General features: G+C 41.1%; 1 protein-coding gene across 5 annotated transcripts in view; it reads left to right on the top strand.

Annotated features, from left to right (window-relative positions):
* The window catches only part of VAV3 (vav guanine nucleotide exchange factor 3), a 157405-nt gene that overhangs the window by 124397 nt on the left and 17055 nt on the right, over positions 1 to 15953 (top strand). For all 5 annotated transcript variants that reach the window (XR_009557868.1, XM_035124355.2, XM_035124356.2 and 2 more), the window contains 3 exons: positions 4122 to 4156; positions 6458 to 6580; positions 7540 to 7627. Coding sequence is in view for 4 of the 5 variants with exons in the window: in XM_035124355.2 (XP_034980246.1) it covers positions 4122 to 4156; positions 6458 to 6580; positions 7540 to 7627 (246 nt within the window). In the remaining variant the exon portion in view is untranslated. The remainder of the gene's footprint in view (positions 1 to 4121; positions 4157 to 6457; positions 6581 to 7539; positions 7628 to 15953) is intronic.

The following is a 15953-nucleotide window of genomic DNA, read 5'->3' on the forward strand; positions in this document are numbered from 1 at the left end:
TTGACCACAACTGAAGCACAGGAATACAAATCACAACATAGAAATCATAAGTATGGCAAATTCTGGGCGAGGTTCTTTGCTTATACAATAAGATATGAACCTCCTGTGAGGTTCTTTGCTTCTATAATAACATACACAGTTTTGCATTTATGTTAAATCAGGCATGCCATGTGTACCCAGCATGTAGAGGCTTTTACTGGGGCTCATGATGTGCCCTAAACAAGTCCCACAGGATTGGGATGTTGCCTGCTCTACCTGGTACCCACTGCCACTTGGGCTGTATCTACACTGGTCTGGAAAAACGCTAACACCCCCCCCCCCCCCCCGTAATATAGGTCTCAGTGCAATTTCCCATTGATGATGATCGCTGCTCTACATCGTCCCCTGGTGACATATATTTGCTCCTTGCTCCCCTCTCCTTGCTCACTTACCCAGAAGCTGTGAAGAAGTGGTCTGACAACTAAGCAGATGCTCAGCTCTGCTGATTGTAAGCTTGTAAGTGAGCAAAGGGAAGGGAGATGCTGCAACTTCCTCCTCTTGCTTTTGAATATCCTTGTTGGCAGAGAATTATACCCTAGCCACTGCCAGGTAAGCCTCCTTGCACCTGAGCAGAAGTGCTACAAGTGGCAGTGGGTGCTCAACAATTTTGGGGGCTTTCTCAAAAAAAAGAAAAAGCTGAACAGTTCCAGTGGCTTCTTAAAATTTTGGGGTGTCCTGGTTTTTACTTTTTGAAATATGGCAACCCTACCAGATACATTGCATGTATTCGAGCATTTAATGTAATGTGTCATTTGTTGCTAAAGGTTTCAAAACCTCCTTCTGAACTCTAGTTTTAAATTGTGAACAATCCATTTGTAGGCAGGGCTTCTTTTCATTCCTGTTCTTGAGCTTCTTCTGAAGCGAGGACATAATGTTTCACAGCTACAGTTTACCTACATCAGGCATCCCCAAACTTCGGCTCTCCAGATGTTTTGGACTACAGCTCCCATCTTCCCCAACCACTTGTCCTGTTAGCTAGGGATCATGGGAGTTGTAGGCCAAAACATCTGGAGGGCCGCAGTTTGGGGATGCCTGACCTACATGATATAACGTTCCATAGAGAGGTCAAGAATATTTGAATGTTGTCATGTGTGCGACAATTGCACATGTGCTCCCACCCCCTCTCTTTTGAATCCATCTGCAAGTAGCAAAAAACAGGAAAAAGGGGGAAAAAGAAAGAAAAAGAAACAAAAAAAGGAGAAACACCTAAAAGCAAAACTCAGCGAAGCCCCAAAGCAGAATGAAAATTGCCGTCTAAGATACAGTTTTCAGTGGAATGCATTCTTATCAGGGAGAAGTTCAGTCATGAAGCTTGCATAAATCTGCAATATGAATAAACATCCATTTTCAGCATATTACAGGCAGACTCTTGCTAGAAAGATAAATTGATGCTTCACCACTGTTCACCTGGAAGGGCAAAGTATAAACATTCCCTTATGACAAATGATAACGGAGATGATGAAACATCTATCAAATTTTCAATGCACCATCGCTTTTACTATTATTATTAAATAACAGCCTTTACAACCAGCCCATATAAAAGTGCCCAGAAACAGTATAAAATACATACATCAAAAGGCATGAAGAATAAATATTGAATGAAAAATGGCTGAGGTCTGGAATATCTATACTATGGTGTGTTCTCAGATACACTGATAAAGCATTTTCCCCCTATCTGCAGTATGGAATATATGGCAGCAAGAAGTCTTCTGTATTGGATAAATAACAGCTTATAATTCACTTTATTTCTTTCCATTTTTGTTGCGGTTAGTTACCATATGAAATCTGCACCATTTATTATCTCGACAGTCCTGTGATGATGATATCATTCCAGGGTTCGGGATTGTTTTGTATATTACAGTTTAGCAGATATGCCATGGCATACCCAGCACAGAGAGGAGGCGGTGGTGGTGCTGACGTTATTCACTGTGCATGTGAAATAGACAGAAGATGGTGATAAATATATTTTATTTATATCCTGAATGTGTGCAGTTGCGAAACAGTTACAAATACGTAGATCCACTAACAAATGCTATAAAACATACCAGGTGGCGCTGTGGTTAAACTACTAAGCCTAGGACTTGCTGATCAGAAGGTTGGCGGTTTGAATCCCTGTGATGGGATGAGCTCCCGTTGCTTGGTCCCAGCTCCTGCCAACCTAGCAGTTCGAAAGCACGTCAAAATGCAAGTAGATAAATAGGAACCACTACAGCGGGAAGGTAAACGGCGTTTCCATGTGCTGCTCTGGTTTGCCAGAAGCAGATTTGTCATGCTGGCCACATGACCTGGAAGCTATACGCCGGCTCCCTTGGCCAATAATGCGAGATGAGCGCGCAACCCCAGAGTCGGTCACGACTGGACCTAATGGTCAGGGGTCCCTTTACCCTTTTAAAATTAAAACTGGCAATTTTGCGCCATATATAGCAGAACAACCAAAAACAGATGGAATAGTAGAATCAGTCAACCAACCATTAAAATCATCTTGCCAAAGCAGTAGTCTGGGGCCCAGGCTTAAACACACCATAGTGCCACACTTGCATCTCCATCAGTGTGTATGAGTACAAGGGGAAGGAGCCAGGGGTAAGGTGGGGCTTCTGCTTCCTCCTGGCAACATCTACAGAAAGCCACATCTACAGAATATCTACAGAAGCCACTCGTTTCCCAGGCAGAAATATCACTCTCAAAATAACTTGGCTCCTCCACCCTCTCTTCCCTTTCCCCCTTTTAAATAAATGCTGTTGGTATATAGAGTTTAGTACAGGAATCAGCAACACGGTGCTGTGCCAGTGTTGCTGGACTACAACTCCCATCATCTCTGACCATTGGCCATGCTGGCTTGGGCTGATGGGAGTTGGAGTCTACACCATATGGTTTGGCTGGATACTTAAAACAACTCAGTGTATGTACATGTTTCAGTAGATGACAATGATTTTATTTTCATCTGTACCCTACCTATCTGATTGGGTTGCCCTAGTCACTCTGGGCAGCTTCCAACAAAATATAAAAACCTCAAATATTTTAAAACTTCCCTATACAGGGCTGCCTTCATTCAGCTGTCTTCTGACTATCATGTAGTTGTTTATCTCCTTGACGTACACTCGGAGGGCGTTCTACAGGGCGGGCGCCACTACCGAGAAGGCTGTCTGTCTGGTTCCCTGTAACTTCATTTCTCGTAGTGAGAGAACCGCCTGAAGGCCCTCAGAGCTGGACCTCAGTGTCCGGGATGAACGATGGGGGTGGAGACGCTCCTTAAGATATACAAAGCTGAGGCTGTTTAGGGCTTTAATGATCAACACCAGCACTTTGAATTGCGCTTGGAAATGTACTGGGAGCCAGTGTAGATTTTAGAACTGGTGTTATATGGTTCTTGTGGCCACTCCCATTCCCAGTCTAGCTGCTGTATTCTGTATTAGTTGTAGCTTCCGAGTAAATTTCAAAGGTAGCACCACATAGATGACCATTTTATTGGCTGAAGTAGACAAATTTATTACCAAATGTAGTTATGCAGACACCCAGTATATATATATATATATATATATATATATATATATATATATATATATATATATATATATATATATAGCGGGGTGGGGGTGGGGCATAGCCAGGTTTCTAAAGTTGTCACCTATCATAATTAAGTAGCTGTGCAGATGTAATTATGTGAACCAGTGCTGTAATAACACATTATTTTAGTCATTAATTTTAAATAATGGGTAGAATTATAGGTTTCCTCAATTTTACGATCACTTATACAGTCATACTCGGGTTATAGCCACTTCAGGTTGTGTATTTTCGGGTTGCGCACTGTGCCGAACCAGGAAGTCCCGGAATGGGTTGTTTCCGGGTTTCAGCGCTCGTGCATGTGCAGAAGCACTGAATTGCGACCCGCGCGTGCGCAGATGCGGCGCTGCGGGTTGCGAATGCTGCGGGTTGCAAACGTGCCTCCCGCATGGATCACGTTTGCAACCCGAGCGTCCACTGTATCCTTGTCTTAAAGCCGTAGCACAACGCTATTTATTCAATACAGTACATCACAATATTCTGCATGTAATTTATTTCTCTTTTATTTTTTTCGATATTAGGTTCCTAAACCAGTAGACTATTCTTCCCAACCATGGTGAGTGCTTCCAAACTATGTTTGTTTTAGTTTTTGGTAGTGCCTGGGAGTTTAAATAAATAGCCTGAGCAAAAAACCTGTTATTAATAGCAATCTAATTTGTTGTAGTTTAACCTTCCTGATCTTCTGCAGAAGGCATTTTGTTGCAATGTAGGCAAAAATAATTGAATATCACTGCCTGACGGCATTTTTCATAGGTTTACCATACTTTATGATTTTGACAGTCTCTTTATACAAATTCATTCTCTCTCTCTCTCTCTCTCTCTCTCTCTCTCTCTCTCTCACACACACACACACACACACACACACACACACTTTCCGTTAGAGTGAAATCTAATAATCTCATGCCAAATCTGAGATGAGACAGTCCCTGATCACCAGCATACTCTTTCTGTTGTTGTTGTTGCTGCTGCTGCTTGTTGTTTTACTGCCCTTCATCAAGAGACCCCAGGGCGGTTCACAGAATAAAATACAAGATAAAACTCCTCTATGCAAGTTCATGAACCTCAGCCACACCCCTCCTTACAGGTTCCTCTGATCTCAGTTTGTGGATGAGAGAGGTCCCATAGACATTGGAGGAATAGATAGTGATGTATCTATTCAGCCCAAGTGCACATGGGAAATAAGGATTTTGCTTGCGAATTCCAGTTTCTGTTTGTCTTTGAACTGCCTGGCTTCCTGGAACCTCCCATTTGGTGGAATGACGGTAGCTAAGTGACAGAGCATCTGCTTTTCAAGCAGAAGCTCCCCAGTTCAGTCCTGGCATCTCTGGCTTGGGCTGTAAGAGGTTCCCTGTCTTAAACCGTAGAAAGCCTCTGCCATCAACATAGATTGCAGAGGGACCAATAGTCTTACCAGTATAAAACAGGTTCCTTTCTTGCCAACTAATTTGTGTTCATTTTCCAGTTCTTGCCAACTAATTTGTATTCATTTTCCAAATTAACAACAAATTAATTCAAATTTAACACAAAAGTTAAAATGGACTTTTCCACCCCACCCTTCAAGATGCTTCTTTACCCTCCCTCCTTTGCTGCTCACAATAAAATACTTTTACTTAATTTCTAATAGTTTCCCATCAATTCCTATTTCCATCAACTGTGAATGTTCAATTCTTGCTTAGACATTTACCTGACTAGTTTCCCAATAAAAAACAGTGTCCTATGTTTGAATGGCCATCCACAATGATGTTGATGATAAATCAGGATCATGTGTTATATGCAAGCATATAATGTGATGTTTCCCCAACTTTTGGCAACTGTCTCTCTCTCACACAAAACTCTTCTAAGGGACAGGTGATTCTGATGCATCTCCGATGAAATACAGTAATTCAGCAGAAGTACTGGTCCTCACAAGCTACTGATAGGTGAAGGAGACTCAACCAGAATCCCACAGAAACCATTAATTTTTATTGCACAGCAGTGGTTATTGCAAGTCACACTATTATGTCTTGGCACATTTTGGAATGGCTAAGATATTGGTTATACAGCAATGAAGGGATTTTTCTGGGAAAAGAGGTGCTGGAACTCATGGCAATGGTGTCTACCCAAGAGGTACTGGAACTGAGTTGCGGTTGAAAAAAGCCCTGATTGTACCTATACTGGAATTTCTGTTCTAATCATAGAAGCGAAGTGCCATTGCATTCAATCCAGTAAGCAGACATGGATTTCATGTACAGAACACCTTTGTAGACCCCACACATGTGAAATGTTTCTGTGCATGCAGCCCATCTGCTAGAATACTAAGTCCGCAACTGGTACAATGCAACGCAGTCTATCTAGTCTTTTATTTATTGTATGTGTTTGGATTACTAATGTGTTTGGATGACTCTGTATGATTTTATTGTCTAAAGGCTAATAAGAATAACAATAATAACAATGTAACACAGTCGAGTGAATGAAATTCCCATAATTGGATTCGCCACTGAGTATGTAGCAACCAACTTAATAGAGGTGGGTATCAGTTGCTGATGAATATCAGGACATGCATGGTCCACCTCTATCCAAGCTCATGATTCTTGCTGGTGCAATCATTTATCCTGTTTCAGTGCTAGGTCGTGGCCTATGTGGAAGGGACTGGGCACATGCCACAAAACTTCAGCAAATCTTAATTTCCCCCACGATGCCACCTCACAAGCCGCTTGCCAAACCAGCCGAAAACCCCAGCCTCGCTTGTGATGGGGTGGGTGGAGCTATGAGCCGCTCAGCTCATGGAAGTGCCACTGCAGTGTGCCTTTGGTTCATCTGCTTAGTGTCCCCTTTTAAGGAAAATGTTGTTAGTAACACTGCACACACTTTGTTGCAGGTATGCTGGAATGATGGAAAGGCCGCAAGCAGAGACTGAACTTATTAACCGGGTAAACAGCACATACTTAGTGCGGTATAGGACTACGGAATCGGGAGAATATGCCATCAGCATTAGCATTAAGTAAGTGAGAATTAATTCTCGCCTCCTGCAAATGCATTTCTCCTTTCCATTATTGTTTCAGCTCTTGTGTGAATAGATGTGACCAATAGACGACATTCTCATTGCCTGCTTCAGTTACATTTTGCGAAAAATAATATATTCTGTCATTTATGAAAATCTGGATAGTTTGAGAAGTACTTTTGCCTTGTTGATACAGCTCATGAAACTTTTATTGAAGGTCAGTGTTCCCTAATCCAGCACAAGGATAGTTAAATATGCAGTGGACCATTTTTGCTTGTGAATCACACTGTGTGTGTGTGTGTGTGTTAGTAAGGATCTGCTGCTGCACAGATACAAATGCTCTTGCATTGCAACTGTGCTGCATTTCAGTCTGCACATCCTTCTTCATCTCCCACAAAGCCAATCAGGTTCATTTCCTTTGATCTTCAAGCATCCTCTTTTGTTAGTAATCTATTCAGTGGAGGCTGTGGTGCAGTGCGCTAATTAATGTATGAGTTAGGACACAAATGACTTTATGCTAGTTAGCATAAGGTGATTTAGTGGTCCATTTGCATTTTAACTAGAAAATGTTTAAAATTGATTTGACTACCAACTGAAGTCAAATAGAATATTTCCCTTGAATTGATTGCAAATGGAAACAAGCTTAAAGTCTAAGGAATATTAATTTTAAATAAAGCTGCTGGTCTGTTTTGTCAATATGAAGTTGAATGCAATCAGCATTACAGGATCCCATAATCAGATCTTGCTGGGAGGCCTTTTCTAAAATCTGAATTGAGTCTGCATCTTGAGCCAAACCCTAATAAATGTGTTTTGTTAATTAGGTGTCAAGGGTGTATTGGCATGGATATACATTTTGTCTTAAGAATTTATTTGTGTAGTGGTGGGGCATGCCCTCAAGTAATTTATTGATTGTTGCTGATTAAAAACACATTTATATTCATGTTATTCATTGCCCATAGGTACAATAATGAAGTGAAGCACATAAAGATTTTCACAAGAGAATGCTTTTTTCACATTGCAGAAAATAGGAAATTTAAAAGTTTAATGGTAAGCATAAGTTTTGGTTTCTCTCTTTGCAAATATATCATCTAACTTTATCTTTTTGAAAACTGATTCTTTGCAGTTCTAGAAAAAACAAACACAGCAGAATAATGCTAAAACAGTCAGTATATTTTTTTACTGCTAGAATGCATGACAAATACTCAATATGGCTTCAGTGAATTGGTTAACTTCTAAGACTGTTTGCAATCACAATCCTGGTGATCAAGTGGTAATTAAAAAGTTGAATCTGTCTTCCAACTGAGGCAACAAATGCGACCAAGGGCTTTAAAGCTGCCTACCCCCCTCCATCCCCAGCCCAGTAGCTGTGGGAAAAAAGATTGCCCTTTATCAGAACACATTTCGAGGTCATCAAGCAACATGCGTATATGTTGCAGATAAACAGATCAAACTGCCTTGGTTTATTTATATAGTTTTTATCCCTAGCAAATGAGTCACCCTACAAACATGTCAAGAATACAGGATGTAGTCTTTCTCTATACTGCTAGTTTTTTCTTTGATTTGTCCTACTAGGAACGTTCCATAGTTTGTGGTGTTTCATTATACTAATTAAAATATTAATAAAAAAATTCCTTCAGTAGCACCTTAAAGACCAACTAAGTTTTTATTTTGGTATGAGCTTTCGTGTGCATGCACACTTCTTCTTCACACTTCTTCTGAAGAAGTGTGCATGCACACGAAAGCTCATACCAAAATAAAAACTTAGTTGGTCTTTAAGGTGCTACTGAAGGAATTTTTTTATTTTGCTTCGACTCAGACCAACATGGCTACCTACCTGTAACTAAAATATTAATAATATACTTAGTTGTGAATGTCCAGGCAATCCATCCTACTAAATGATTAGAATTATTTTGATCTGTAAACACAGATAAAATAAAAATATAGTTTACTTTTTCTCCAAATGCGTGGATTTTGAAGCAGCAGGTTTATGATAGAGAAATGAAGTAGTTTTCATACAATGCATAATAATCAGTAGAATTCACTGTTGAGATGGAAACTGTCAAAAAACAGTTTTTTGATGGATTGAGTAAATTCAAGGTCCAATAATGATCCCTTTATGTTCACAAACACTATTGTCTCTCAGTAACCAAGAGATGGATGAGTTATATATTCTTGCAGTTTCTGAATTTGCTTCTCAGGGATTTGTTTGGTAGTGGTGTTAGATGTGATGACTCATTCATCCTTTTGTCGTGCTACTTTGGTGCAGTCTTAAATGGGGACTTTTCCAAAGAAGTGTGTGTGTCACCAATTCTTCCCCTTTTTAATGCAGATTATTGTATCTGAAGTAGTCCTGAGCAATCATTTGGGGTGGAGCTTTGGTCCAGTCAAACCGTGCAATTACTGTGTTTCATAAATAACAGTACATTTCCCCTCTGCTTATTTGGTCTAAAGCTTGCCCTCATTGATGTTGCTTTTAGAGACTTAAAAGTAGCTGAATAGAATGAGAATATTGAATGAATTTCTGATGAGAGAACAGCTTATGCATTATGCTTCCATTGTGCAAGCCTAAAGCAGTGATTTGAAAGAATAGAATGATTAGAAGTTATGCTAAACATCTTTATAAACAACTTGGACGATGGAATAGGGGATGCGCATCAAATTTGCAGATGACATCAAACTGGGAGGGGAACTAATGCCGCAGAAGACAGAATTGGGATTCAAGATGACTGGGCCTAAATAAACAAAATGAATTTCAATAGGGACAAAAGTAAGGTTCTACACTTAGGCAGGAAGAACCAGCTGCACAAATATAAAATGGGGGACATCTGGCTTTTCAGTAGTACAGTACATGCGAAATGGACCTAGGGGTCTTAGTAGACCACAAACTTAACAGGAGTCAACAGTGTGAAGCAGCAGCAAAAAAAGCTAGTGCTATTCTAGGCTGCCATCAACAGAGGTTTAGTGTCCCAATCTAGGGAAGTCATAGTGTTGCTCTAATCTGCCTTGGTCAGACCACACCTGGAGTACTGTGTCTAGTTCTGGGTGCCACAATTTAAGACGAATATTGACAAGCTGGAACGTGTGCAAGGGAGGGTGACCAAGATGATCAAGGGTCTCGAAACCAAGCTTTAAGAGGAACAGTTAAAGAAGTTGGTATGTTTAGCCTGGAAAAGAGGAGACTGAGAGGAGATGTGATAGCCATATTCAAAAATCTAAAGGGCTGCCACATGGGAGATGGAGCAAGCTTGCTTTATCCTGCTCCCGACAATAGGACCTGAACCAGTGGCTTCAAGTTACAAGAAAGGAGATTCTATACATCAAACTGTTCAAGAGTGGAACAGACTCTGTTAGAAGGTGATGGACTCTCCTTCCCTGGAGGTTTCTAAGGAATTGTTGGACGGTCATTTGTCATGGATGCTTAATTGAGATCCCTTCCCTGCAAGGTGTTGGACTAGGCTAGCAGACCATTGGGGTCCCTTCTAACGCCGCAATTCCATGACTCTATGATTTTGCTTTGATCTTTGAACTTCTTAGCATAACCAGAATTCAGGGATCATGCTCAGTCTGCTTGTACAAGGAATTTCAGAGATTTCTTTAAAATGTCTCTTGCATTCTTCCCAGATCACTGTATCTTTATGGCAGTGATAACTAATACTGTTTTGAGGAGGTGTTGCCTCCACTGCAGCCTTTAAAATGTAACAGAATGAGGTGTTGTATTAAGTTTTCCAGAATAAGTTCTCCCAGAATAAATGATTAGCCCGTGGTGTGATAGAAGGGAACATACTGATTTTGTTTCAGTTTTGCTATTTTTTTGTATTGTGTTAAATTACTCTGTCCAGAAGTTAAGATCAGCCAGGCTGGCCCTTCTTTATGTCCCATCAGTGGGATCTGTGCATTGGGTGTGTGGGGTGTGTGTGGGGGGGGAGGGTTTCCCCATTGTAGCATCCCAGCTCTGGAACTTCCTATCCCAGGCATAGGCAAACTCGGCCCTCCAGATGTTTTGGGACTACAACTCCGATTATCCCTAGCTAACAGGACCCAGTGGTCAGGGATGATGGGAGTTGTAGTCCCAAAACATCTGGGGGGCCGAGTTTGCCTATGCCTGTCCTATCCCTTGAAATTTGGTTTGCATCGTCACTGCTGTTGTTTAGTCACAAGCTCAAAAGATGGCTTTAAACACAGCTGTTTGGGAGTTAACACTGATGTTCCTTGGATATATTTGTGATGTATTTTAGAGTTATTTTTTAAAATGATTTTATCAGTATTCCAATTTCCTTGAAATTGTTTTTACTCGTCTTGAGATCTTTGGATTAAGGGCATGATAGAAATGATCCAGTTAAATGCTTGATTGCCTCTGTAACTCAGATGATGTTTATCCCAAAACAAGCATCCCACCTAACTTGCAGTCCACAAAAACACTGGCAAGGAGGTCATGCCAGATTCCCATCCCTGTTCTGGCGAGTGGCTTTTCTTTGACTCAAGTGAATTGATAACAACAGGAGGCCCAGGCAGGCTTTGAAGTTTGTTTAAGTGATTAATGCAAATGAAGTGTGGAGATATAAGAAACTGGAAAAGTGCTTAGGGTGGGGCCCCAATTATCACATCTTTGCTAATTGGAGCTTGCAAGGATTCCAGAATAAAAAACCAATGGGAGGGTGTGCCTGCTGAGCTTGATTTCCTCCATAAATGCAAGTCAGAACAAATATTTAGAATTTCTAGCATTTCAAACTGTTGCCCTGAAATGTAAGATACTAAAATCCCACCAAAAATAAATAATTAAAAGTAGAAGAGCTAGTGAAGAAAAGAGTCGTGCAAGGGGTGTGGGTACCTGCTTCTCTTCCTTTAGATTTTTAAAGTTCTTTGTAGGATCATCTAGCTTATCATTAGAAAGGCATGGTCTGCATTACACCAGGCAGGAGAATTATTGTTAAATGTGTTTTAAAACCTGCTCCTCTGCATGCTTATTCAGAGGCAAGTCCCACTGAGTTTAGTTCACTTTACTCCCTTGTAGTTGTATACTTTCGGGGCCACAATGAAAGCCCGAGGCAGACGGTCTTATATGCCAAAAATCTTTTTGATCCTGATTCCTGAATAAGAAACAAACCCTAGAGTGTAGCTCTTCCAAGCCCTGGAGCATAGGTGTCAACTCCCGGGGGCCCTGGGGGCCCAAGCACCCACAAAATTCCCCACGAAGGGACCAGGCACCCACAAATTTAGGTGAGAGGGCTGCATGGCACCCACAGCCCTGGGCACCCATGGTCACGGGGCCAAGATGGCACTTGCCCTGGAGGCAGAAGTTGAATTCATCTAGCACTTTTTCATACTGAAAAGTATTTGGAACATGAGACTGAAGTGTGCCTCCAATAAAATCCCAAAACAACTGTGCCTTGACTATCTTGGGGTTTGGAAAGTGTTCACATATGAACTGTTTGGTAGAACCAGAAAAATGACAGCATCCCCACAACTCAATACAAGCGCCATCTGGAAATGCTATATAATTTATCTTGATTGATTTTACTACGTTTTTGTTCCGGCTTTGCTCCAAAGAGCTCGGGGTGACTTGCAGGTTCCTCCCCCTACAGCAGGCATAGGCAAACTCAGCCCCCCAGATGTTTTGGGACTAGAACTCCCATCATCCCTGAACACTGTTCCTGTTAGCTAGGGATGATGGGAGTTGTAGTCCCAAAACATCTGGAGGGCCGAGTTTGCCTATAGCTGCCCGACAGCAACCTTGTGAGGTGGGTTATGCAGGGGGGGGAGGAGAGAGAGAGAGAGAGAAAGAGAAGTACTGAGGCTGGTGAGTTTCTGTGGTCTTTGGCACTCGAAGCACTGCACTATACTGACTCTTAAAGGGGAATTTGGAATCTGTGCATTTGAGTAGTTTGTCTTGTTGCTTGCACTTTTGGGGAGTCACAATGGTGTATGCTGTTCAAGATCATGCGATATGGCAGTGAATTATAATAAATACTTCCGTCTTGCAGAGCAGATATGCAGGCTACAGTTATCACTTTCAGACTGAAGCTCTTAGTGTATCATCTGTGACACAGAGATATACCTTATAGTTCCACCATCACCTTTCATTTTGCATTCATCTTCTGATATACAGGTGGCTCTTGGAAGTGTGCTTTCTGCTTTCCAAAGATAACAGGAGGTGCTGCCCTGACCTGTTCCTAATGCCATCTGATGAATTATTATTATTATTATTATTTTTAAAAACCCTTCTTATCACGGCTCATCTTCTTTGAAAGACAGCAGTTGTTGTTTCCAAGAGTCCTGATGTCTTGTGTGCTTAGTAAGAATCTTGTAGGCCAACCTTCCCCCCCACTGTTTAAAAGCCAGCAGAAAGTGGGGAGATGAGACGGTGGCATGTTCACAGACAGCTGACCTGCTGTTCTTGGGAACACTTGGAAGGCACAGGAAGAGGGAAGCAATCCTTTGACAAGCGGAACTGGAGCTTCCTTGCACACAGTTGTTCGACACACACACATAGACATGGGCACACGCAGTATTCAGCTTAGCCCTATATTGGCTTTCAGGCAAATGTTTATGTGGCCTTAAACTGTGGAAGAGAAGGGAGAACACATGTAAGCCCCACCCTGTACCCCGAAATGTGCCAGCTGTGTTTTAAACATGAAGGTTTGAAGAAGAAGTGTTCCTGATCGTAGCGATCTTTGGAGCGTGTTCAACTGAATGCATGGGGGTCTAATGTGGTGCCAGAGCATGTGGGGCATTTGGAGTTTGGCTTGTATACACACCCCTATCTTCCTCCACAGTTTAAGCCCTTATGTGTTTGCTCAAACACCTGAATGGGGCTGCTGTCTAATCAGAAACTGAACCCATGTGAGGCCTTCCACGATCTTCTGCTCAGCTAGTTTTCTCATATGTTGCCGTCAGCTGAAAAGATACTATTGCACACTGTCGAGATAAATGTAAAACACGAATAGTGTTATGACAGATTTTGTGTTTGGAGAGAAAACCAACCCAGCAGTAGCGAAAGGTTTTCATGCTGGCAAGGGTCCCTGTGTAGATCATGTACAGTACACACTCATAAGCAGTTCAAAACTGAGCCGATCTTAATGATCGAGCCAAAGCTAATCACTTCTAAGTCCCATTCATTCCAGTAAGTGTATTAAGTGTGTACTTGAATTTCTTGCAGTGGAAATCGAAATGGATTTAACTGTTTAGCTTTGGTTGGATTGTGGTCAGTGTTTAGAAATCTCTGGGTCACCTGTGCAGTTTTAAGCACTTTGTGCTTAAATCGGCTTCTAGTGTGAATGTATAAACCTACATTTGTGAGAAGACATAGTTAAAAGGATTTTATACCATGTCATTTTTAATTTTAAGGAACGTGTGATCATACAGTTGCATGTGAGGAGCTCAAAGGCATTTGGAAGCTTCAATTAAGAATTACTGTAGTTTGGTATATGAGTTTCCTTTATGAGCGGTATGACTCATGAGCATTAAAAAAAAAAGATCATTTGCTTACTGAGTTTTTTCTCACCTTGTAATGTATTCATTATGCCACATGCCTGCACATTATTGTGTTGCTCCATGAAAATTCAACTATTTCTTGCAACACAACTGAGAACAAGAGAGGGTTTTTAATTGGGCTGGAGGGTAGTAACTAGAGATGGAAGAATCAGTCTTTATCTGATGCTTGTTACTTCTGCATGTGTTTGCTCATAAGTCTGTTCCCTACTGTCTGTATTTTTGTTTTTAAATCAGCATTTAGATAAATATTTCAATACATGTTTCTAAAGCATTTTAAACAATCATTTTGATAAGTGGAGAACTGAGTCAGAAGATTCAGGAAGTATGAAAACGGTTCATAGCTATGTGCCAATCCACACCTTAGTTTGGAACAGCCATATCAGGGCCAATTCATATTGAAATTCAGAAAGATTCTTCATGCTTCCGTAACAGCCATATAAAATATTGGAAAGAAACAATAGTTGGCGCACAAAAATAAGGTTCTGAAAAACGAACGGCCGTTTGCTTGGATGGTCTGATCGTACAGTTAACAGAATTCTCAATAACAATTGAGAGTTTAGAGCAGGCATAGGCAACCTTGTCTCTCCAGATGTTTTGGAACTACAACTCCCATGATCCCTGACCACTGACCCTGTTAGCTAGGGATCATGGGAGTTGTAGTTCCAAAACATCTGGAGAGACAAGGTTGCCTATGCCTGGTTTAGAGTAAGGAGTTAACATTAAAGAACCTCAGCACATGTAACTACAAAGCAATTGGACAGGAGTGTCTGGTTTGTTGATTGCAAAACTGTACATGTAGAAAACCTCATTTTATCATCATTTTAAAACCTCACTTTCAAAGCTGCGGGAGAACGTCTGGTGGGTTGTTTTTACTGCTTTGGGATTAGTCAGTACGTTTGTCACTGGTGTTTTAACAGATGGTGATTGCTAACTTTTACAGCTGACTGTTAGGAGTTGGATAAATGTATACAGTATACTGATCTGGACAACGAGAAACTTTAGCAAGTTTTAGTTGTTGTTTTGTGTGTGTGTTTATTTGCACACTGGCTTGAGCGCATGCAAAAACTTCTACCTGTGTGGCATAGGTTCCTGGTGTGCATTACGAGTAATGGCCTTTCCAAGGGTCAAAACATCATGTGAATGGTTTGCAAGTGTGTCAGGAAGCCAAACCATATGAGAAAAATATGTCGCATACACCTGAACTGTATGTACAAGAATAAGTACAAGTGTAGAGGCAATGATAACCACATGGGGAAAAGGAATGTGAGGTGAAAGTCACAAATGCCAGGCAAAGTAATAAACATATGTTAGGACTTTACACCCCTGAAGAGGGGCTCGCAATTCCCTGTGCATAGAAATGTAGGTGTCATGGTGAATGTTTCTAGCTTGGCATGATTGTTTCAGTGCGCAGGATTTTTTCTTCTTAATGTGAGAATTGTTTCACTAAGAAGCTGACATGCTTACCCCCACCAGCTTTTTATGATAAATAGGCCAATCTCACATATGCAGATGCCCTCCAGCTTAATTCCTGAATGCTGAAAATGCAAATGCAATACAGTGATGCCTCGCAAGACGAAATTAATTCGTTCCGCGAGTCGTTTTGTATTACGAAAATTCCGTTTTGTGGTTTTCCAATTAAAACAAATCAATGCAAAAAAATTTGTCTTGCGAAGCACGGCCATAGAGAAGTTCGTCTTGCGAGTCAACAAAAAGATTGCAAAACGCTTTCATATTGCGAGTTTTCCATTGCGCGAGTCATTCGTCTTGCAAGGTTCCACTGTATCTCTCATGTATGAATTAAACCTGTACTGTTTGTGTAATTGATGTGCCTTGTCTTTGATCTTTCATCACACAAGTACCTCTTCAATAACAAGCAAAGAGT

The sequence above is a fragment of the Zootoca vivipara genome, chromosome 7 (genome assembly GCF_963506605.1).
Source record: "Zootoca vivipara chromosome 7, rZooViv1.1, whole genome shotgun sequence".
In the NCBI taxonomy this organism is placed as follows: Eukaryota; Metazoa; Chordata; class Lepidosauria; order Squamata; family Lacertidae; genus Zootoca; species Zootoca vivipara.